Source organism: Triticum aestivum, chromosome 5D (genome assembly GCF_018294505.1).
Source record: "Triticum aestivum cultivar Chinese Spring chromosome 5D, IWGSC CS RefSeq v2.1, whole genome shotgun sequence".
Classification (NCBI taxonomy): Eukaryota; Viridiplantae; Streptophyta; class Magnoliopsida; order Poales; family Poaceae; genus Triticum; species Triticum aestivum.
Genome location: NC_057808.1, coordinates 7675758 through 7700443, shown reverse-complemented (window position 1 = coordinate 7700443; position 24686 = coordinate 7675758). Strand labels below are relative to the sequence as shown.

The 24686-nt window shown below is 41.1% G+C and overlaps 1 protein-coding gene across 5 annotated transcripts; it reads right to left on the bottom strand.

Moving 5' to 3' along the window:
• Window positions 1-203: 203 nt before the first annotated feature.
• Window positions 204-10499, bottom strand: LOC123119081 (uncharacterized). 5 transcript variants are annotated; one of them, XM_044538752.1, is made up of 12 exons: window positions 10042-10499; window positions 9170-9325; window positions 8939-9085; window positions 8685-8836; window positions 5894-6175; window positions 5661-5791; window positions 3755-3872; window positions 3553-3645; window positions 2571-2648; window positions 2379-2466; window positions 2219-2290; window positions 204-593 (listed from the first exon to the last, which is right to left on the bottom strand). In XM_044538752.1, exons 1-11 carry the CDS (start codon window positions 10361-10363, stop codon window positions 2265-2267), a joined length of 1593 nt encoding a protein of 530 aa, XP_044394687.1. In that variant the 5' UTR covers window positions 10364-10499; the 3' UTR covers window positions 204-593; window positions 2219-2264. The 5 variants fall into 5 exon arrangements, with proteins under 5 accessions (XP_044394687.1, XP_044394683.1, XP_044394682.1 ...); XM_044538748.1 differs by having other exon boundaries at window positions 204-764; window positions 10042-10498; XM_044538747.1 differs by lacking the exon at window positions 204-593 and adding an exon at window positions 807-1721 and having other exon boundaries at window positions 10042-10498.
• Window positions 10500-24686: the final 14187 nt, after the last annotated feature.

Here is a 24686-nt window from a genome sequence, read left to right as displayed (position 1 = left end):
TTAAGATAAAAGTTCTTGCTCCTGGGCAAAATCCAATATATTTTGAAGCTAAAAGTTTTTGAATTCAAAATTAATTTGATAATTTTGGGTGAAAATATTCCGGAAATTCTGAGATTTTCTCGACACCGTTTTTCCCGTTCCCTCCTGGAAAATAACCGAAATCAAAAAGAAAAAACCTTGGTAAGTACTCACTCTTATCCACATGATCTTGAATGAAAATAATAATAATAATAACAATAATAATAATAGCACACTGTTTCCGTTATTTGATTCTAGTTACTTGTGTTATCCAGCTACTTGTCTTGGCATAAGAGTAGGAACCACAAGCATATATTCATGTTTTGTCTTAAACCGAGGATTGAACCAAACTCTCGGTCCACTGAATCCTCGCTTAGCAGTTCTACAAATGACCAACCGGTTATCATTTTCTGAAAGCCAAATTTGTTCAAAACCCGAAGAACCGAACTGGTCGGTTCGGTTTAACCGAATGCCCAGCCTGACCTGACATCTTGATAAGGAAGGAGGACCTCACAGCCCACAAACTTTCTTGATCCAATCTGAAAGTCTGAAGGATCACATGATGTACCTTTAGCCTGCAATGTCGCACGTCAGTTCAGCAGCATTCTGTGGACTCCACAGAATTGGAGATGCCTTGACTCATCAAATCTTCCAGTAGGGAAGGGCAAGGCTGTCTCTGAGCCTCAACACACAAATCCTCGCACCGTCCTTTTTTTTCTTCAGGCCCTGACCGTAGAACAATCGTTCTACAGTATTTTTTCTATTAATAAGTGTGAGTATAATACAAAGGGGAGGAGCAACGACAAAGAAGTTAGCCAGCCTTGTTACTTTGGCTCTTCCATTCTTAATACAAAAGACATGCAAAGCTCTTGCATGTTCTTGTATAAAGAAAGTTAGCCAATACCAACTCCAGGAAATACTAAGATCTACAGGAAAGGTCTATTAGCTATGCCTAAATAATTAGTTCTACTTTCAACAGTGGTGTTAGTGAATTGATCGGTAGAGATTGAATAAGATTGAAAATCTTCTATACATTGTGAATATTTGCTTTTACTGTTTTTTTTGGTAGTAAATTGTTTTAAATTTAGGAAACATATATTTCAGGTGGAATGGAAATGCAAGCACTATTACCACCAAATGCAAAATGTGTTTCATATTTTGACATGGTGACTTGGCCTTAAAGGGGTTGCTTTTCAGACAATCTCGCGACATTTCCATGCTTGAAAATCTGGCAAGGAAGTCAAATTGACTTATCTCCAGTACATTGATCAGCAGCTAAGGCAACAGCGGTATGGTACGACTCCTTAAAACGCCTTGAGCCACAGAGGAGACTGCCTGAAAACTCAGTTACAGTTCTTCGCGCTTGGCTTTTTGAACACTTCATCATCCACAGATATGTGGCTTCTACGGTCCAAACATCAGTCTAGCATACAGACAGGATGCGAGTTTCACACGACTCAACATAACTGGTAGCCAATAACGTACGGGTTATGCTCTAAGCTAAGTTGCTTCTACGGTTCAAAGGCACCATAATTTGAAGTTCTTGTCTGACAGCAAAAAAGATTACGCCGAACTTGATCTGTAATTGGCATGCAAGGGTTAATTCCATTAACTCATCCATGAAGGTCAGCAGCAGCCAAGTGTCCACACAAATAAAAAACATCAAGGTTTGATTAGATAGATCTTTGGCTGACGAGAAATTCCTGCATAAATATGGCAACACGAGAGTGACTCTCTACAGACCACAGTAAGACCACTACTGTGCAATCTTAATGCATATAGAACACCAAGTTCAAGGTGAGATAAAAAAACAACATTACGTTATGAAAATGTTGTAGATGGGAGATCCTGAACCGAATTATGAGCTAATTAAAAACTCTGTCTTACAAAGGAGGATGTAATCAAGTCTCTGTCTTTATCCATGGAGGAAAGACTAACAAGCGAGGCGATCCTGTTTCGCTAGTGACCAAGGGTTAATTGGCTAACTAAAGGTTACACAATTTTTACTGCATTTTTTCATTTAAGATGAAACGAGATGGCAAGGCAGAACAAAGCTAAATCCCTAAAGCGTACAGACGGAACAACCTGTTACAAACAGAATGAAGTTATTTACCACACATAATATCTCTTCTATAACCTCCCAATTTGTGTTCAAGCGTACTGAATCTAAACAGAGGGGAATATGAAAACTTAAGTTTACCTTTCTCGAAGCTCAAGAAACACAAAAGACTCACATGACCTCTTTATTATTCAATCGTGATAGCATAAGTGCCTACACAAATAGTAAAAACATCACGGTTCCATTAAATATGAAAAGTTCAAGGTGACAATGAAAACGTTATAAAATGCGAGGTGTTTACCTTCTATAATATCCTCTCCAAAATCTGATACAACTACAGTCAAATTTCTAGTTCTTCGGCAAAGTTTGGCAGCATTATATATAAGAACCTATAAAGCAATCAATAGAATTTAAGTTCTCAAAACATCTTTCTCATAGTGCTTTGGTCAGCATGAATTAAGCAGCTCATAATTACAACATAGGATTGACTTACTGAAACATCTTTTTCTGCATATAATTTATTTCTCTGATCAAAATGATCCCAGCAGATGTCTACCAACATGCTCTCCAACTGGCAAAATAGTCAAGTGTGTCACATAAAAGAATATAAATATATGTAGAAAATACGCCCTACAACCAGGAGCCTCTCATGCTTAACGCCACATACGATCCTAGTCAACCCATCCTACACGGCCCACACGGGTCTGTCAGAAGATAGGGCGGTGGGCTCAGGTGATGTTGAAGATTATGAACCCCTCATCATGATACCTATAACTCGCAGGTCATCATGAGCGCGCTGGGGTGATCATCAATGCACTTGTTGACCCCGGGTATTTTAGAGACAGCATAAGAAGAGAAGGTCTGCAAACAGTTCTGCTGCTCGAGAAATCAAGCTGATAGGGAGGATCATGCCCGTTCTTTACCGCTCCCGATAGCCACCATGATTCCCCGAGTACCCGTATTTTCTTCACAGCGGGCTCTGACATACCCCTAGTAGGCCCATCTTTAGCGGAGCCAGGGAAAATATAATATCCTCTACCGCTGACAATAATGGCTACAACTCTAAAGATTTCATATAAAAAACACCTCCACTAGAAGTACAATTCAACATATTTACACCCTACGTACTATGTACTCTTTTTAATCTTAGCTACAGGATAAATATATGCCAACCGCATAACATACACTATGAATTCTTGCATCCAATTGATGAGAACAACCAGCCTGGCATACCTCACGTGCAGATAGTTATCCATGCAGAAAGTTAATCCATCCAGCCATGAAGCAAGGAGGTGGTTAGACTAGTCTAGATTATCTAATTAAGAATGCACGACAACTTGCTCCCTATTGGATTATAGCACAACTCATCAACCCGATCTAGTATATACGTGGGAGATTAAACCTACATTTGATTAGAGCAGCTACATTTGGTTGTAACAAAAATTTAAAATCTAATAAATACACAATGCACAAACCTCAATCGTCGTAGAAACGTATTTTCCATTAAAACCTTCAATAACGTCACCTTTGCGGATTCCCAGTTTCTCGGCATATGATCCTTTTGACACCTAATGTTTAATTAGCATGATTACTCCATAATATACATATGAAAACAGTTCCGGAAGAAACTAATAACAACGATAAAATTAAAATAAAGGCGAACACCGCTGTCTATACCTGTTGAACAATGAGACCGGACTCAATGTTATGCTTACGCTTCATCCTCTCGATACATACAGGGTCTAAAAGGTTGATGGAAGTAAAGGTCATTCCAAGATGCAGCCGAGGCATGCACCTATACCAAATATAATCGAGACCAAATGTTACAAAAACTTTAGGAAAGAACATCTTAGAATTATTACTCTTATAAGACATTAGTTCAAATCCTGCTCAAAAGAGTATAATGCCAGAAAAGTTGGACAGCGAAGTTACCAAAATAAAAACTGAATCTTTACATCAAATTTAGGTCCTATACCCTAGATACAAGAAGTATACGAAACATGCAAAATTCAATGAAATGACTAAACTTGGACAATACAACAAGACAAAGGAACAAAAACCGCCCGTTGATGATCATGTCGCTAACTTCCTCTATGATAATAACCTGCCACTATACATAGTCAATTCAAGAAGCTAGGAGATTCTATTGGATTCCATAGGGCAGTATGGTCCTGTTTATAGATCACAAAGTTACTACGATGTGGGGATGTCCATTGCTTCAAAGGACAATGCCAAGACAGATGATTCCAACTGAAGCACATGTTGGCATGGAAAGAATATGCTTACACATTCATGTCAGATGGGTGGACCGACATGAAGGGACGCCATTTGGTCAAGTAACTTATGGATACTCCAGAAGGTATCATCTTCTTGGTGTATGATAATGTCTCCGTTGAATCACTTGATGCAACCTTGGTAATGAAGTTGCTAGAGACACAGATTGATGCAATTGGAAGATAACGAGTGGTGCAATTTCAGTAGTTAAGTGAATGGGTTGATGTTTATGCCAAACCTGTTTATCAAGATGGTGTTGGTGTTGCATTGACTTGGGGTGATGTTGATCTCAGCCATGGGTGGTACGGAAATGCTAAGAGGGTGGGTCTTCCAAAGGACTGCTCATGGTGCTACTAGTCGACTCATAGACCCGCATACCATTTATGCTAGGAAGAGGGTGCGGACAGTTGATGAAGAAGAGGTTGAGGAGCAGCACAATGAAGATACCATGGTTGAGGGTGAAGATGAGATGAACAACTACTAGGACTGGACTGCGACGACGACAATGGAGGAGAAAGGAGAAACAAAGTGTTGTTGGACCAAGCCATGAAGTTGGTGAATTTCAGTTGATTGATCAACTGGATGTTTTAGTAGGGCCAAAGGATGTGATGTGCTGGAGGGATGAAGACATGAAGTGGAGGGAACTTCTGGATTCTGGATTCTGTTGCCTTTTGTCATTGGAAACTTTGATGCATTATGGACTAGTTCTGGATTGTGCTGCCTTTTGTCGTTGGATACTTCTTTGGTACATATTATGAACTTAGATTAGGTCACTTATAATAGTGTTTACTATAATATTTATAACACATGGTAGTCAACGACTAGTATACAATTAGGCACGACTAATCTTAGCGAGTCTCAACTAATCCACACAAGTCGGTAACCCGACGACTCGACTCAATTTTACTAGTTGTATTTTTTTGCCTATAATGTTCTCCACTTGTAGCCACCTAGACCTCACGTACATGATTATGCTAAATCAATTTGTAGCAATTCATTCGGACATAATAATAGCTAAGAAATCACAGTTCAAACATAATTTTTGGTCATGCAAATTCTATACAAGAATGGACAAACACTAAATGTAGTAAAAAATGAAAACTTAGCAAACAGTATTTGTACATACAATAATTATGGGAATATATAAGTCAAGCATGAGAACTTGGCAAACAGTCAAGTAAAAATGATTACTTTTTAAATCATGTGAGTTTAATGTCAATAAAAATAAAAGACAGAAAACCGACCAAAAAAAATACATTAGCTTAATAGCACTAATAAAGAATTGAAGTGAAAGAGCGAAAAGACGTACTTGAAACTCCTCCAGAAATCCAAACACTTGTGTAATATGCATGAAGGCACAAAAGTCTCATTTATATGATTGTTAACCAGTCCCACAACCTTCCCTTCTAGATCAACGATAGGCCCTCCGTCGTCATGCAACTACACCATAGTAACAATGACAAACATTAGAATTTGTAGTAAAAAATAGCAACATTGATTGAAATATATAACATAAAGTTGAAATTAAATTATATTACATACCAAACGGTGACGAGATTCATCAGAGGAAAAATACAGGTAGTGACATCTCTCATGTCGGACTGGGATTTTGTATTCCACCCTACCATGAGTTATCTTCAAATCCAAACTTTCATCATCTCTTCCAAGTCTGAAAACATCTTGACCCGAATGCACCGTGTCATTAAAAGTGGGCAACTCAACAGGTTTGTGCATTGTAACCTCATAAAGAGCAATTTCATAATGCTCCTGGAGGTACAGGAGACTGCCTCTTGCAGTTGTGCCATCAAGCAAGTGAACAATGACCTGAACGGCAAACGCAAAATTATGACACTATTTCCAAGATAATTTTCACAATTAGTTATTAAAAAAACGAGCACCACAACAAATCAAATCATCCGTTTTAGTACACTGTATACATAAATACCAGCTCACTTCTAATTGGTAACTAGCTACCAGTTTAGCAAGCAAGACATCACAAATAATTTAATTTGAGAGGCAACTGATGGGGAACAACAAAACGAAGGGGAAATTTTAACTCAAAAGTCAAATCCGAAAATGAACAACAAAAAATGAAATCAGAAGTCAAGACCATTCAATACAATTGACAATGATGAGTTCAGGCAGATGGTTCATGCCATTGGTCAATTTGGCCCAGATCTAGATCCACCTAGTCAATACGATCTCCGTGAGCCTTTGCTCAAATCAGAGTATGCAAGAACCAAGAGTGAACTCAAGGACCGAGAGGTTGAGAAGGGCGGGAATGGCTGCTCTCTCATGACTCATGCTTGGAATAACATTTAGAGGAGAAGCATTATGAATCTGGTCACACATTGCTCGGAAGGTGTTAGCTTCATCAAGTGAAAGGAAACCTCAGACCCGCTGCATACAAGTGATGATCTTCAATCTGGTTGACAAGACAATTGATGAATTAGGTGCTGAACATGTGCTGTGGGTTGTGACCAACAATGCTTCATACAACATGAGAGCTAAGGATCTCTTGAAAGTGAAGAGGCCAAAGATCTTTCAGAGCTCGTGTGCGACTCACACTGTCAATTTGATGATCCAAGCAATTGGCAACCTACCTAAGTTCAAGAAGACAATTGACCAAGCCAAGTCTTTCACAATATTTGTGTATGGCCACCATCACACCTTCTAGTGCATGAGGTCCTTCACCAAGAAGAAAGAAAGCCCGGAGTGACCAGATTTGCTTCCCAATTGCTCACTTTGCAAAGCCTTGCAGACAAGGCTGATTCACTAAGGAAGATGGTGGTATCCTCAAAGTGGATGTGCACTCAAAGAAAGGCAAAGATGCAACAGCCATAATTTTCAACAAGCCCTTCTGGAAGGGTGTGAATCTTTGCATCAAGGTGTTCGAGCCGTTGGTGAAGGTCCTCCGGTTAGTTGATGGTGATGTGCGGCCCTCAATGGGCTTTGTGTATGGAGAGATTGTGAAGGTAAAGAAGGAAATCAAAGATGCCTTTGGCAATGTCGAGGTGCGCTACAAAGATGCGTTAGCTATAGTTGACAAGAAGATGAAAGATAGGCTTGATGCCCCACTGCAGTTGACTGCTTATTTGCTGGATCCACACTACAGCTATGCAAATGAGAGCATATTTGATGCTGCTGACATCAATACAGCCTTCTATTCTTGTGTGGAGACTGGAGACATTATATCATGATGATGAAATCAATAGAGACAAAGTTGTGAACTACGAAATTGGCAAGTTCCAAAGCAGAGAGGGATCCTTTGGAAAGAATCTTGCTGCGACTTGCCAAAACTTGAGTACAATCATGGTTAGTCATTACTCATTTGTCATTGCACTTAATTACATATTTAGTCAAGTACTCAAATTCCTATTACCTAGTTCCTGACTATGAAATTCCTCTTCCTAGTTGCTTCGTGGAGACTGTATGGAGGTGAGACACCAGGCTGAAGGACATGGCTATGAAGATCCTTTCTTTGACCTCAAGTTGTTCTGGCTGTGAGAGAAACTGGAGTTGTTTTGAGTCTGTTAGTCTCTAAAACTGGAATTAGTTCAATGTTTTGTCAAGTTCCTATTATCTAGTTCCTGACTAGTAGCATTGGCACTTGTAGATACATACCAAGAGGAGAAATCGCCTTACAACAGACCGCCTCAATAAACTTGTGTACATCCAGAACTCAAGTGTCCAAGAAGAAAAGGATAAAGGAGAGGAAGAACATTGATGTTCTCCTAAGTACTGACACATCCGAAGCACAAGGCTTCTTGTTTTGAGAGAGGAGATAATCATGCTTTCATGGTGTTTAGTGATGGAGATGAAGAAGGAGATGGCAATGGCATACATTGGAGTATGAATGGAGATGCTACGGGAACTAGTGAACTGCTTGAGCTTCGTCGGAGTGCAAGAGTTAGAGATCGTCATGATGAAGAGTTTGAGGCCGACGAAGAAGAACAACAGGAGACAGATTTGGAGGAGGATATAGATTACAAGGATGATGAAGATGAAGTGGTGACTGGACGCACCTATTTGGATGAGGAATTGAGGACAGATCCATGAGCATGCTACTTGGCTGCTTGAACTGCTGCTTGGGCTGGCTGCTTGAGCAACATGTCATTTACCACTTATCTTATTATGCTTGCTGCTTGCAGCTTGTTGTGTGAACTGCTGAACCTTATGTGCACTTTAGGCTTTTACTGGCTATTTTGCTTGCTATGTAAACCTTATGTGTATTTGCTATGGTGTGAACTGCATTTAGGATGGTATTTGAATTACACATGTGCTATGTTTCTTATTCTCCTGTCCACTACCGAATTAATGTTAAGAAGCTCACCCGAGCATCACGGTGATATTTTCCTGTCCACTGGTTCATCACGGAGGGATCCTGTTTGCGAACCAGATGCGCAGATGTCAAAACAATGGCGGTTTTCTTCTCTTCATCCTGTTGGAACCACAACCCACAGCACTTATTCAGTGGCACGCGGCCTGCAATTAAAGCATATAAGTATGTGTTAACTAATTAGGAAACGAGTCGCAACACTTAGTTTCCTAGCAAATGTTGATCAGATGTGACAAAATTGCTCGTACCGAGAGAGGAGGAGAGCCTAATGACGGATCCGGATACAAGAAGCACCGCGTCTTTTGCGGTTTCACAGATTGGAAGAAGCCTCCGCTCATTAAACAGACACGAGTGCGGAGGGCCGCGAGCCATGGTGAACAAAGCATACCGATGATCTAACATATGATAAAATTAATCATAAGATTGATTATGCACACACGATTAGCGTGTTGACGAGGAAACGAGGAAATTAATTTCACCTTTTTCTGCGTTGTATTTGGCTTCGGCAAGCTCAAAGGCGTGATGTATGCCCGGATGGGAAGCTAGCTCGTCGGGGATGTAGGGTTCGTGGAGCAGAGGAATGGGGGAACCGGAGGATTCCTCCATCACGGACTCGACCACATCATAGACACGCTCTGCAGAAGAACAATCGTCCAGCAGGAATAAGTAAACACCAATAAACATGGAGATATTTGGATTTTTGCCACTTTGTTCACGGGGTTTCACTAATTTGCCACTCTGAAGAATTGATTCACACAATTGCCACTTAGATCATTGAACTCTTGATTAGTATGCCACTAGGTCTTCTTTTATTCCATTTATTAATTGTTTTTTCACATTAACAAGGGATGAAAAGACTAACTTACCCTCAGGGTATCTACACACAATTATCTAGTTAACTGACCGAGGGATTCACTTCATACTAGGCGCTCGCTTCGCACTTGAGGTGCTTGCCTGCTCACTGCAGCCGACTGCTCGAGGTGGCATACTAATAATTATCTAGTTAACTGATCGACGGCTTATGTGGTGTCCGCCTGATCGACGACGCACGACGTCCAAGACACCGGCAGTATGACACAAGCACAATATACTCGGCGGGCAGCGCGCATACGTAGATAGACACGGGGCAAGATATGCTTTTCGCCAGTTTCTTAATGTGAAAAATAATTAAACCGAGTAAAAGAGGAGCTAATGGCATGTTAATCAAGGATTCAACGACCTAAGTGGCATTTGTGCGAATCAATTCTCCAGAGTGGCATATTAGCGAAGCCCCAGGAACAAAGTGGCAAAAATTCCAATTCTCTCATAAACATGGATGCCACAATCTGTGAGGAAATGGGGCAAGAATCACCTGATTTTGCTTCGGATTGAGGGGCATCACCACGCTCAAAGGCCGCAAACATCGCTGAAGGAGAGGCCTCTTCTGCCAGGCTTCTCTTCTTGGCTTCCCTCTCCGTCTCCAGATCCGGATCCCCCCTCGTGCGTCGCCTGCCGGCCTTGGGCATCTTCTCAACTTGTGCGCCACCGCCTCCCGCTTCCCTCTCCTTCTCCGGATTCCCCCTCGTGCGCCTCCTGCCGGCCTTGGGCGTCTTCTCGCCTTGTGCGCCACCGCCTCCCGCTCCTCTCTCCTTCTCCGGATTCTCCCCCGTGCGCCGCCTGCCGACCTTCGGCATCTTCTAAGCTCGTGCGCCGCGGCCTCTGCACCGGAGAAGCCGGACGAGGGTTTGGGGATTCTTTTTTCTTTTTGGAAGAAGGGTTTGGGGATTGAGGCCTCGAGGGAGAAGAGAGGAGCGACTGGGCGCGGAGGGGGCGTTTCTCCTCACCGACTCGATCGACCTGGGCTGTCTATGGGCCTGGCTGCGTCCTTGAAGCAATTCCTGCTTCTCTTGTTTTTCCTTTTTTTTGTCTAAAAAAATGATTCTCTGTTTTTTATGCTAGCACAAATTCCCGTTCGTTGCAACGGGAGAAAAGTTGTTACGTATTCAATTATGTGCAAAACACATCTGCTGTTCTTGAGAATTGTACATGCAAAAAATTCCGTGTGTTGCAACGGATATTATAAAATACATTTGAGAGTTTATGTGATACCAGATACTCTACGGTCGTGCATGGTCCGCTTCTACCTCCCTCGCCTTTCCTCCTGTGTGAATCTCCTAGCATGCAATGTTGATCCTTAAAAAACAGGAAATTATATGATTTAGGCCCTGTTTGGGAGTTCTGTATTTTGTTAAGTTTTCGAAGAATACTTTGGTTTTTAGAAATACCGAAGTATTAATTACTTTGAGGTTTGGTGCCCATAAATATATCTGATGACAGGGCACAAGAACTGGCCAACATTCTGAAATGCAAAAAAGAAGCTATGCCATTTACTTATCTGGGTTTGCCAATGGGTTCTACTAGGCCAAAGGTTGAAGATCTTATGCCCATGGTCTCAAGACTGGACTCTAGGCTATCTGGTATTGCCTCCATGATGACATATGCCGGCAGACTTATCCATCTGAAGGCTATTATATTTGCTCTTCCTATTTTTGCCATGTGCTGTATCAGAGTGCCTTTCACCATCTTTGATCACTTTGAAAAGTCAGGAAGAAATTTCCTATGGTATGGTAAAGGCATAAACAAAAGTGGGAAATGTCTTGTTAAATGGGAAAATGTCTGTCTGCCAAAAAAGCTGGTGGTTTAGGTGTATTGGACCTCAGAGTTCAAAACAAAGCTCTGCTTACAAAAAATTTATTCAAGTTTTTTAACAGAGATGATACTCCATGGGTAAACCTAATATGGAACACCTATTATGCTAATGATGATCTTCCTAGTTATCCAACAAAGGTAGGATCATTTTGGTGGAGAGATTGTTGCTCCATTCTAGAAAATTTCAAACAGATGACAGTATGCAATGGTGGAACTGGGGAAACTATTGCTTTGTGGTATGACAAATGGGCTGATGATACTCTGGAAACCACTATGCCTCACCTACACTCATATGCTAAGAACAAGCAAATCACTATGGCATAGGCCACCAATCTGGATGAGGATAATTTCTATGATATGTTTAATCTTCCTATGTCATCCATTGCTGTCCAACAGAGTCTTGTTGTAAGAGAGATGATCAATGATAGATCCAGAATTCAATCCCCTGACATATGGCAGTTGTTTCGGGGTGGCACCAAATACTCCAATAAAAGGATTTATCTGGATTACATTGGAAATCCACCTGATGCCCCTAAACCATTTCAATGGACATGGAAGTCAAATTCTCTTCCTAAACAAAAGTTTTTCTTTTGGCTGCTACTCCAAGATAGACTTAACACCAGAGACCTCCTTGTGAGGAAGAACTTTCATATTGAGAGCAGCAGATGTGTTCTATGTGATGATGATCCCAATGAGCAGTTCATCCACTTATTTTTTTAGTTGTGATTTCAGCCACAATTCTTGGTTAGCCATTGGATTTCAATGGAACATTGATCTTGATCTGGTAGAGATGCTTATGGAGGGTAAGAAGCATAATAACATATGTTGCTTTAATGAATGCCTAATTGCAAGGTGTTGGAGCATTTGGAAGCATAGAAATGGTATCATATTTGATCATCAGACCAGGAACATCAATCACTGTATTGCTAGTTTCAAGGAGCATTGCCAAATGATCATCAAAAAAGCTAGGCCTAGTTTGAAAGAAGGGATGGAGTCTTGGTTAGACTACTTGTAAACTATCAATGATTGACTCTCTTGTACAGCCATATGTAATTGTCCCACCTTATTAATGAAAATAGAGTTACAGTGGGGATGTTTGCTCAAAAAATTATTTAATTACTTTGAGGTGTTTGGCTTTAGTCAAAACTGTAGTTTTATCTCTACTACTTAAAAAGAACGTAAGGTTCCCATTTCACCTTTCTTCCTACCACCCCTTCGTCCAATCTTTCATGTATATGATAATCAATCACCTTAATTTACTTACCTTCTGAATCAATTCCACTTTAATTTACTTACCAAACTTCTAATCAAAATATAAGTTAATTCACGGTCAGAATTTGATGAACATTTATTTACACAATCGCATTATTATTGCCAGGTAAATCGCAAGCTGACGTACTAGAATATTTATATCCCGTTGCAACGCACGAGCATTGTTCTATATACTTAATTATTTAGGAAACTGCTATTTTTTAAGTCTATGGAAAAGAGGGTTGGACCTCTTTTTCTAATACTGAAGTATTGGTTCGCTAGGCATAAGAATATTTTGGTTTCCGAATACTTTGACTTTAAAAATGCTTTACTGCCAAACTAAGCCTTATATTTACATGTGACACTGGCCTATAAAATTTTCACCATATTATCGATCAAATATATGCGACTTCCATATATTGCACAAGCAATTGAAAAATAAAATTATTATTGTGTTTGGATCAAAATCTACTACCTTTGCTTCTCAAGAAAAAGAAAACCTTCCTTTGAGATGCATAATTACCACTGCACATTGTTGGGGAACGTAGTAATTTCAAAAAAAATCCTACGCACACACAGGATCATGGTGATGCATAGCAACGAGGGGGAAGAGTGTTGTCCACGTACCCTCGTAGACCGAAAGCGGAAGCGTTAGCACAACGCGGTTGATGTAGTCGTACGTCTTCACGATCCGACCGATCCAAGTACCGAACGTACGGCACCTCCGAGTTCAGCACACGTTCAGCTCGATGACGTCCCGTGAACTCCGATCCAGCAGAGCTTCATGGGAGAGTTCCGTCAGCACGACGGCGTGATGACGGTGATGATGTTGCTACCGACGCAGGGCTTCGCCTAAGCACCGCTACGATATGACCGAGGTGGAATATGGTGGAGGGGGGCACCGCACACGGCTAAGAGATCAAGAGATCAATTGTTGTCTAGAGGTGCCCCCCTACCCCCGTATATAAAGGATGGAGGAGGGGAGGCCGGCCAGCCCCTAGGGCGCGCCAGAAGTGTGGAGTCCTACTAGGACTCCCTAGTCCTAGTAGGATTCCTCCTCCCACATGGAATAGGAAAAAGGGAAGGGAAAAGGAGAAGGAAGGAAGGGGGCGCCCCTCCCCCCTCCCTAGTCCAATTCGGACCAGACCATGGGGAGGGGTGCGACCACCTTTTGAGGCCTTTCTCTCCTTTCCCGTATGGCCCATTAAGGCCCAATACGAATTCCCGCAACTCTCCGGTACTCCGAAAAATACCCGAATCACTGGGAACCTTTCCGATGTCCGAATATAGTCGTCCAATATATCGACCTTTACGTCTCGACCATTTCGAGACTCCTCGTCATGTCCCCGATCTCATCCGGGACACCGAACTACCTTCGGTACATCAAATCACATAACTCATAATACAAATCGTCACCGAACGTTAAGTGTGCGGACTGAAGGGGAACGCAGCAGAAAACAAAAAATTTCCGACCTACGCACCAGCCCAGGACCACTATGGAGACTGCGTACATGGTTTGATCTTTTTCGTTACCGACTCGTAGCGCAGCGGGAAGTAGAGTCGATGACGATCGGCGTTGCAGATCCCCGCAGCTAGGATTTACAACCTCCCAACCGCGAGGATGTATACCCTCATCTGCTCCTCAGACAACCCTCCGGGAGGCGGTCGAACAGCCCCCCCGGACGGTGTCGTGGACAGCCCTTCGGGAGGACCTTCGAAACTCGAACGGTCACTCGGACAGCCCTTCGGGAGGACCTTCGAAACTCGGACGGTCACACGGACAGCCCTTCGGGAGGCACTCACGAACTAAGACCGAAACTACGATCTCTCTACAGAGTTGCACACATACGGTGTCATCTATCCGGCAGGGCTTCGCCATCCAGAACTAGTTCCTGCCGGAACCCAGACAGCCTTACGGCTCTACGAAACTCTTTTCGTGGGAGGGAGAGAAGCCAGATAATGCATGGCATGTGTATGAGAGCAAGGGATGATCCTTTAGGCAGCCCCCTCCACCCCTATTTATAGGCCAAGCCCAAGGGTGGCTTCTCCAAGAAGCCAAGGGGGGAAATACCAAAAAGGCCCTCAAGGTGGCTTCTCCAAGAAGCCAAGCAAAAAGCACATTCACTATTCATGACGACATTTTTCAGCGTCCGTTCGAACTGAAAATATTTATGTGGGCTCAGAACATTTCCAGTACCCACTAAAATAATTTTCAACGCGTTCCGAAACAATTTCGGTTTAGTGATTTTCATCTGCGAAAAGCAAACAAGAATGCGTTTTCACTATTCATGAAGGCAATTTTTCGCGTCCACTAAATCCGAAAATATTTCTATGGGTCTTAGAATAATTCCAGTACCCACTAAAATGATTTTGGATTCGTTCTGAAACAATTTCAGATTAGTGAATTTCATCTACGAAAAACATCTGAAGTGGTTCCGGCAGCTCCGGAGCATATCCGGTTATTATCCCGGAAAATTCCAGAAAGCTTCCAGAATGATTCTGGCACCTCCAAGAATTATCAGGCATGTGCCGAAACCAATTTGACTTTATGGTATCCCCTGAAACAACCTTTCAGTTTCACCGGAACTCATCCGGTGACCTCTCTCTGCGGAACTTTTCCGCTGTCCGAAACTTTTTCGGTGATTTTCTCTCAGTCCCAGTCTAGTATTCAGCAGATAGATGACCCTTAAGCGTGTGACCCTATAGGTTCGGTGAAGTATAGACATGACCCGGAACCCCTTCCGATCAATGATCAACATCGGAGCCGTGGACACCCATATTGACCCCTATACCCACACGAATAAATATTCGAGTGAACCTCCAGTTGCCGTGTGCTATTCCTGTTGCTTCACGATATATCACAAACACCTGAGGTGAGATTTATTGCATCCCCGTGGGCCAACACTTTGTCCACTATGCAAGTTACCTCGTTACCGGTTTTGTTCTCTTTTCTCGTTTCGTGTTCCGGCATCCCCGTGATCAAATCACAAAGTGTCTGGCCAGACGATGATGGACACCGTAACACTGAGAGGGCCTGAGTATATCTCTCCATCGTCGGAGGAGCAAATCCCAATCTCGAGCTATCAAGTTACTTAACATACTTTCCCATGAACCCGTAAGCCGCTGTAATAGCCATCCAGTTACGGATGACGTTTAACAAACCCCAAAGTTCATGAAGCAAGCATGAAGAAACTCGATACTCTCATGGTCTAAGGAATTATGCAAACATTAACTATCTCTGTGTTATAAACCATTAACTTGTGACGAATGTATCTCATAGCATAACATCAATTCGGGTCGATTCAACACAAATGTCCTTCCTGACATTGTGCCCTCAAAGTTGCTTGGCATAGACATGCCCATGATTGGGAAAACATAATCATCATGCAACACTTGAGCTAGTCTTAGAGGCATGACTAGGAATACATTTTACCGTTTATTATTCCACACGTGCATATGGGTTCTCCCTAGAGCCTTTATGGATATACGGGCTCGGGAACCACAGCAGTTATAGCATGGAACATAAACATAATTATGAACAGGGAGATAATCAATAACATTTATTATTGCCTCTAGGGCATATCTCCTACAGACTCCCACTTGCACTAGAGACAATATCTAGCTTATGCTAATGCACTTCACACCTGTGGCACACCGGTGTAAATATGCTTCGCTTGTGGTATAGCCTGATGTCCAACGGATCTGATGACTTCAGCTCCGTGTGTATCTTTGCATGTCCTCGCGTTTTCACGTTTTTCACAAAATTCATATTTTGTGTGGACTTGGCTTTGTATGTATGTGAATCACAGGTCGAACCTGGATTCCTCAGACTGAGTTATGGAGCAACTATCTGCAGTAGTGTCCCATTGTCAAAAGCCATCTTGGAACCATACTAAGTTCATGAATGAACTATATGATTCAACATCTTCTTTGTCGCTTCTAAAGCGTCAACATACTTAGCCCTTGTTATAGAATTCGCCACAGTAACTAGTTTGAACAAATTCCAACTAACTGTGCCACCACATTGTGTGTTACACAAAACCCTTAATTTAAATCGAAAATCGCATGGAGAAAAGATGAAGACTGTATCGATGTAACATTTTACAATGAACTCTTCATGATCTTTGCTTGCGAGAAAACCATGTCATCAGTACTTACTCTAGTACTCTGTGACATCTTTCACTGTTGTCCCATGATCAGTAATTTGATCACTTTGGTATCCATACTCGCAACACCTTGGGAGTACCGGACATATCTGGTTGTTTTACATACCATGGAATACATGATTAATCCAAACACAAGAGTGTGTGAAATCTCCATCATGTATTTTACTCATCAATGTTTTGGGACACCGAGTCTCGCAAAAACTCTTTCCATGTGACTTCGGCAAGAATCACTCCTTGGCGTTTTAAATGCTAAAAGGTTTTAGCATCTTGTCAATATGTATTCATTTCTTAGCCCCATTAGGTAAATCTATCTCCATAGATCATCATGCCTAATATTGAGGCTATTTAGCCTAAGCACTTCATCGAAAAACTATTTTCAAATGAAGTCCTAATTCGTGTCAAGAAATTTATTTCCAATTACCAATGTGCCAAGCACATAAGGTTTTTAGAAATATTATTACGCTCCCACTTACTTTCTTGAATTACAAGCATCTTCGTTACCCATTGATGAAGTCAAACCCCTTTGACCATTTCATCAAAGCACGAAGATTCCAACTCCATTTTGCTCTATTCTGTCCATAGCTGGAACTCTGAAGTTTGCACCCTTAGTAGCATCCTCTGGATAGACAAAATGCCTTGGACTGTAACACATGCAAGTCCTTGGTTTCATTTCCATCAGATGGAAATCCTATTGTCATCCATGTTTCATATCTCATGATTGAAATATGTATTAATTGCTAGTTCAACCCGAACCGACTTCAAGCATCGCTACGATGAAAACAACCTCATCGTAGTCAACTCTTGAACTTGTTATTTCAACAAGTCGAGCTTTATGGATAAAACATTTTTATCCGTATCAGTTTTAAGTTCCATAAATATTCGTTAGACTCTAAGTCTTCCGAAAGGTGTATCCGCGCAGGGCTTCGCCTAAGCACTACGTGAATATGACCGGAGGAGTAAACCGTTGAGGGAGACGCCGCACACCGCTTGGAACAATTAGTGTGTCTCCAAGGGATGCCCTGCCCACGTATATAAAGGAGGGAGAGGAGGAGGCCGGCCACCAGGGGCGCGCCAAGAGAGGGGAGTCCTGCTAGGACTCCAGTCCCAGTAGGATTCGCCCCCCCTTTTTCCTTCTTCTGGAGGGGGAAAGGGGGAAATGAGAGGGAGTAGGAGAAGGAAAGGGGCGGTGCCGCCCCCTTCCCTAATCCAATTCGGTCTCCTCCCTTGTGGGGGGCGTGCCAGCCCCTTGTGGGCTGGTTAGCCTCCCTCCTATGGCCCATATGGCCCATATCTTTACCCGGGGGGTTCCGGTAGCCCCTTCGGTACTCCGGTATTTACCCGATACACTCCGAAACCCTTCCGGTGTCCAAATACTACTGATGTATACTACACAACCTTCTTCTTGTAGACGTTGTTGGGCCTCCAAGTGCAGAGGTTTGTAGGACAGTAGCAAATTTCCCTCAAGTGGATGACCTAAGGTTTATCAATCCGTGGGAGGCGTAGGATGAAGATGGTCTCTCTCAAACAACCCTGCAACCAAAAAACAAAGAGTCCCTTGTGTCCCCAACACACCCAATACAATGCTAAATTGTATAGGTGCACTAGTTCGGCGAAGAGATGGTGATACAAGTGCAATATGGATGGTAGATATGGGTTTTTGTAATCTGAAAATATAAAAACAGCAAGGTAACTAATAATAAAAGTGAGCACAAACGGTATTGCAATGCTAGGAAACAAGGCCTAGGGTTCATACTTTCACTAGTGCAAGTTTCTCTCAACAATAATAACATAATTGGATCATATAACTATCCCTCAACATGCAACAAAGAGTCACTCCAAAGTCACTAATAGAGGAGAACAAACGAAGAGATTATGGTAGGGTACGAAACCACCTCAAAGTTATTCTTTCCAATCAATCCGTTGGGCTATTCCTATAAGTGTCACAAACAGCCCTAGAGTTCGTACTAGAATAACACCTTAAGAAACAAATCAACCAAAACCCTAATGTCACCTAGATACTCCAATGTCACCTCAAGTATCCGTGGGTATGATTATACGATATGCATCACACAATCTCAGATTCATCTTATTCAACCAACACATAGAACCTCAAAGAGTGCCGCAAAGTTTCTACTGGAGAGTCAAGAAGAAAACGTGTGCCAACCCCTATGCGTAAGTTCATGGGCGGAACCCGCAAGTTGATCACCAAAACATACATCAAGTGAATCACGTGATATCCCATTGTCACCACAGATACGCACGGCAAGACATACATCAAGTGTTCTCAAATCATTAAAGACTCAATTCGATAAGATTACTTCAAAGGGAAAACTCAATCCATTACAAGAGAGTAGAGGGGGAGAAGCAACATAAGATCCAACTATAATAGCAAAGCTCGCGATAAATCAAGATCGTGCCAAATCAAGAACACAAGAGAGAGAGATCAAACACATAGCTACTGGTACATACCCTCAGCCCCGAGGGTGAACTACTCCCTCCTCGTCATGGAGAGCGCCGGGATGATGAAGATGGCCACCGGTGAGGGTTCCCCCCCTCCGGCAGGGTGCCGGAACAGGGTCCCGATTGGTTTTTGGTGGCTACAGAGGCTTGCGGCGGCAGAACTTCCGATCTATTCTGTTCCCCGATCGTTTTAGGGTATATGGATATATATAGGCGGAAGAAATACGTCAGGGGAGCCACGAGGGGCCCATGAGGGTGGAGGGCGCGCCCTAGGGGGGTGGGAGCCCTCCCCCTACCTCGTGGCTCCCTCGTTTCTTTCCCGACGTGCACTCCAAGCCTATCAGGTTGCTTTCCTTCCAAAAATAACTTCTCCAGAAGGTTTCATTCTGTTTCGACTCCGTTTGATATTCCTTTTCTTCGAAACACTGAAACAAGGGAAAAAACAGGAACTGGCACTGGGCTCTGGGTCAATAGGTTAGTCCCAAAATAATGTAAAAGTGTTTAATAAAGCCCATAAACATCCAAAACAGATAATATAATAGCATGGAACAATCAAAAATTATAGATACGTTGGAGACGTATCAGCATCCCCAAGCTTAATTCCTGCTCATCCTCGAGTAGGTAAATGATAAAAACAGAACTTTTGATGTGGAATGCTACTTGGCATAATTTCAATATAATTCTTCTTAGTTCATATTGACATAAAAGTAGTAATACTTCAAGCATACTAACTAAGCAATTATGTCCTCTCAAAATAACATGGCCAAAGAAAGTTCATCCCTACAAAATCATATAGTTTGGTCATGCTCCATTTTCGTCACACAAGAATGCTCTCATCATGCACAACCCCGATGACAAGCCAAGCAATTGTTTCATACTTTAGTAATCTCAAACTTATAAACCTTCACGCAATATATGAGCGCGAGCCATGGACATAGCACTATGGGTGGAATAGAATATGATGACGGGGGTTATGTGGAGAAGACAAAAAGGAGAAAGTCTCACATCAACGAGGCTAATCAATGAGCTGTGGAGATGCCCATCGATTGATGTTAATGCAAGGAGTAGGGATTGCCATGCAACGGATGCACTAGAGCTATAAATGTATGAAAGCTCAACAAAAAGAAACTAAGTGGGTGTGCATCCAACTTGCTTGCTCACGAAGACCTAGGGCACTTGAGGAGGCCCATTGTTGGAATATACAAGCCAAGTTCTATAATGAAAAATTCCCACTAGTATATGAAAGTGACAAAACAAGAGACTCTCTATCATGAAGATTATGGTGCTACTTTGAAGCACAAGTGTGGCAAAGGATAGTAGCATTGTCCCTTCTCTCTTTTTCTCTCATTTTTTGGGCCTTCTCTTTTTATGGCCTTTCTCTCTCTCTCTCTCTCTCTCTCTCTCTCTCTCTCTCTCTCTCTCTCTCTCTTTATTCCTCACTTGGGACAATGCTCTAGAAAATGATGATCATCACACTTCTATTTATTTACAACTCAATGATTACAACTCGATACTAGAACAAAGTATGACTCTATATGAATGCCTCCGGCGGTGTACCGGGATATGCAATGAATCAAGAGTGACATGTATGAAAGAATTATGAACGGTGGCTTTGCCAAAAATACTATGTCAACTACATGATCATGCTAGCAATATGACAATGATGAATGTGTCATGATAAACGGAATGGTGGAAAGTTGCAAGGCAATATATCTCGGAATGGCTATGAAATGCCATAATAGGTAGGTATGGTGGCTGTTTTGAGGAAGATATAAGGAGGTTTATGTGTGAAAGAGCGTATCATATCACGGGGTTTGGATGCACCGGCGAAGTTTGCACCAACTCTCAATGTGATAAAGGGCAATGCACGGTACCGAAGAGGCTAGCAATGATGGAAGGGTGAGAGTGCGTATAATCCATGGACTCAACATTAGTCATAAAGAACTCACATACTTATTGCAAAAATCTACAAGTCATAAAAAACCAAGCATTACGCGCATGCTCCTAGGGGGATAGATTGGTAGGAAAAGACCATCGCTCGTCCCCGACCGCCACTCATAAGGAGGACAATCAAAGAACACCTCATGTTTCAAATTTGTTACATAACATTTACCATACGTGCATGCTACGGGACTTGCAAACTTCAACACAAGCATTTCTCAAATTCACAACTACTCAACTAGCACGACTTTGATATTATTACCTCCATATCTCAAAATAATCATCAAGCATCAAACTTATCTTAGTATTCAACACACTCATAAGAAAGTTTTTACTAATCTTGAATACCTAGCATATTAGGATTAAGCAAATTACCATGCTATTTAAGACTCTCAAAATAATATAAGTGAAGCATGAGAGTTCATCTACTTCTTCAAAATAAAACCACCATTGTGCTCTAAAAGGATATAAGTGAAGCACTAGAGCAAACGACAAACTACTCCGAAAGATATAAGTGAAGATCAATGAGTAGCCGAATAATTATACAACTATGTGAAGACTCTCTAACATTTAAGAATTTCATATCTTGATACTTTATTCAAACAGCAAGCAAAGCTAAAGAAAATAAAATGACGCTCCAAGCAAAACACATATCATGTGGTGAATAAAAATATAGCTCCAAGTAAAGTTACCGATGAATGAAGACGAAAGAGGGGATGCCTTCCGGGGCATCCCCAAGCTTAGGCTCTTTGTTATCCTTGAATATTACCTTGGGGTGCCTTGGGCATCCCCAAGCTTAGGCTCTTTCCACTCCTTATTCCATAGTCCATCGAATCTTTACCCAAAACTTGAAAACTTCACAACACAAAACTTCACAGAAAATCTCGTGAGCTCCGTTAGCGAAAGAAAACAAAACACCACTTCAAGGTACTGTAATGAACTCATTATTTATTTATATTGGTGTTAAACCTACTGTATTCCAACTTCTCTATGGTTTATAAACTATTTTACTAGCCATAGAGTCATCAAAATAAGCAAGCAACACACGAAAAAAGAATCTGTCAAAAAACAGAACAGTCTGTAGTAATCTCTAACTAACGCAAACTTCTGGAACTCCAAAAATTCTAAAATAAATTGGTGGACCTGAGGAATTTGTCTAGTAATCATCTGCAAAAAGAATCAACTAAATAGCACTCTCGAGTAAAAAGTTGAAGCTAATTTCGTGAGGGCTAAAGTTTCTGTTTTTTACAGCATGATCATGAAGACTTCACCCAAGTCTTCCCAAAGGTTCTACTTGGCACAAACACTAATTAAAACATAAAAGAACATCTAAACAGAATCTAGATGGATTATTTATTCCTAAACAGAACCAAAAAGCAAGAAACTAAAATAAAATTGGGTTGCCTCCCAACAAGCGCTATCGTTTAACGCCCCTAGCTAGGCATGATGATTTCAATGATGCTCACATAAAAGATAAGAATTGAAACATAAAGAGAGCATCATGAAGAATATGACTAGCACATTTAAGTCTAACCCACTTCCTATGCATAGGGATTTTGTGAGCAAACAACTTATGGGAACAAGAATCAACTTGCATAGGAAGGTAAAACAAGCATAACTTCAAGATTTTAAGCACATAGAGAGGAAACTTGATATTATTGCAATTCCTACAAGCATATATTCCTCCCTCATAATAATTTTCAGTATCATCATGAATGAATTCAACAATATAACCAGCACCTAAATCATTCTTTTCATGATCTACTCGCATAGAAAATTTACTACTCTCCACATAAGCAAAATTCTTCTCATTCGGAATGGTGGGAGTATCATAAGAGACTCGAATGTTATAAATTGTTTCCACATTAAAAGAGTAATGTTCAGAAAAAGGGTAATCATAATCATGAAAAGTTTTATAAATATAATCATCACTACTTCTTATAGCATAAGTTTCGTCACAATAATCATCATAAGTAGCAACTTTGTTCTCATCATAATCGATTGAAACCTCTTCCAAGATAGTGGACTCATCACTAAATAAAGTCATGACCTCTCCAAATCCACTTTCATAAATATTATAAGATTCAACATCCTCCAAAATAGTGGGATCATTACTTCCTAATGTTGACACTCTTCCAAACCCACTTTCATCAATATAATCATCATAGGTAGAAGGCATGCTATCATCATAACAACTTTGCATATCAAAACTTGGGAGGCTAAAAATATCATCATTATTAAACATAGCATCCCCAAGCTTGGGACAAACATTAATTTCAGCAAATATATTCTCAAATATGTCATCCTTATCAAACATAGCTTCCCCAAGCTTGGGCCTTTTCATATCATAAGCATAATCACTCTCATCATTAATAGTATGGATAGCACCAATAGTATAGCAATTATCATATTCTTCCAAGCAAGTGCCAAAAAGATTTTCAAGATCATAAGGAGTATCATTATCTTCCCAATCATAATCATCACAACAAGCAATAGGCATAACGAGATCATCATCAAGTGCATCATCTTCCACAATTATTTTTGATTCATTTTCATGAGGCACAACAATAATAGGAGCAACATTATTTGGGAGAGATATCTTTTTACCTCTCTTCCTTTTTCTTTTCTTATTCTTCACCTCATGTGTGGGTTCAATCCTCTTTTTGGAGCTCCTTATTAATGATATTGGTTGAATAGAAGGCTCCTCCTCGTTACCTGATTCATCATAAGAAATAATAGGAGGATATTGGGAAGTCTCTTCCCTTTCGTTAGTATTCTCTTCATCCTCTATTTGTTTTCTTTTCTTTATGTAATTGGCAATATAAGGATTTTCAATGCAATTCACCGCACAATACATATAAATTTCCTCTAGATCAAAGCCAAGAAGTTTATAACGGGCAAATTCTGGAAGATGCTTAGTTATACGTTTCATTTCTTTGTAGCCCATAAGCAAACTAAGTTCATTATAATGTGCAAGGGAAATCAAGTCATAACAATTTTTGGACACGATTAGATCATGAAACAATTTGCATCGGATAGCTAAATGACCCTGTTCATTGCAAAGTCCACAAGTACGGCCAAGAAAATTTAAATCTTCAGCACAAACATCTAGCCTTTCTTGCAACAATTTAGTTTCTAAGTGCTTATGCCTCTTGCAATATCTATCTTCCCTATTTGGTGTGTACTTGCAAACCCAATGCACTCCACAAAAATTGACATGTTTATAGGAGACATTTTCATCATAACTAGTGCAATCATCATTAGTACCATGGATATTCAAGGAGTTCATACTAACAACATTGCAATCATGCTCATCATTCAAAGATTTAGTGCCAAACATTTTAATGCATTCTTCTTCTAACACTTTGGCACAATTTTCCTTCCCATCATACTCATGAAAGATATTAAAAAGATGAAGCGTATGAGACAAACTCAATTCCATTTTTTGGTAGTTTTCTTTTATAAACTAAACTACTGCTAAAACAAGAAA

Excerpts from the sequence above, each read along its gene's own strand:
- LOC123119081 (XM_044538752.1), bottom strand. The coding sequence starts at position 10,363 with ATGCCGAAGGTCGGCAGGCGGCGCACGGGGGAGAATCCGGAGAAGGAG. Across the intron at positions 9,086-9,169 it reads CAAATACAACGCAGAAAAAG|ATCATCGGTATGCTTTGTTC; the intron begins GTGAAATTAATT and ends ATCATATGTTAG. Across the intron at positions 6,176-8,684 it reads AATATCACCGTGATGCTCGG|GTCATTGTTCACTTGCTTGA; the intron begins GTGAGCTTCTTA and ends TTTGCCGTTCAG.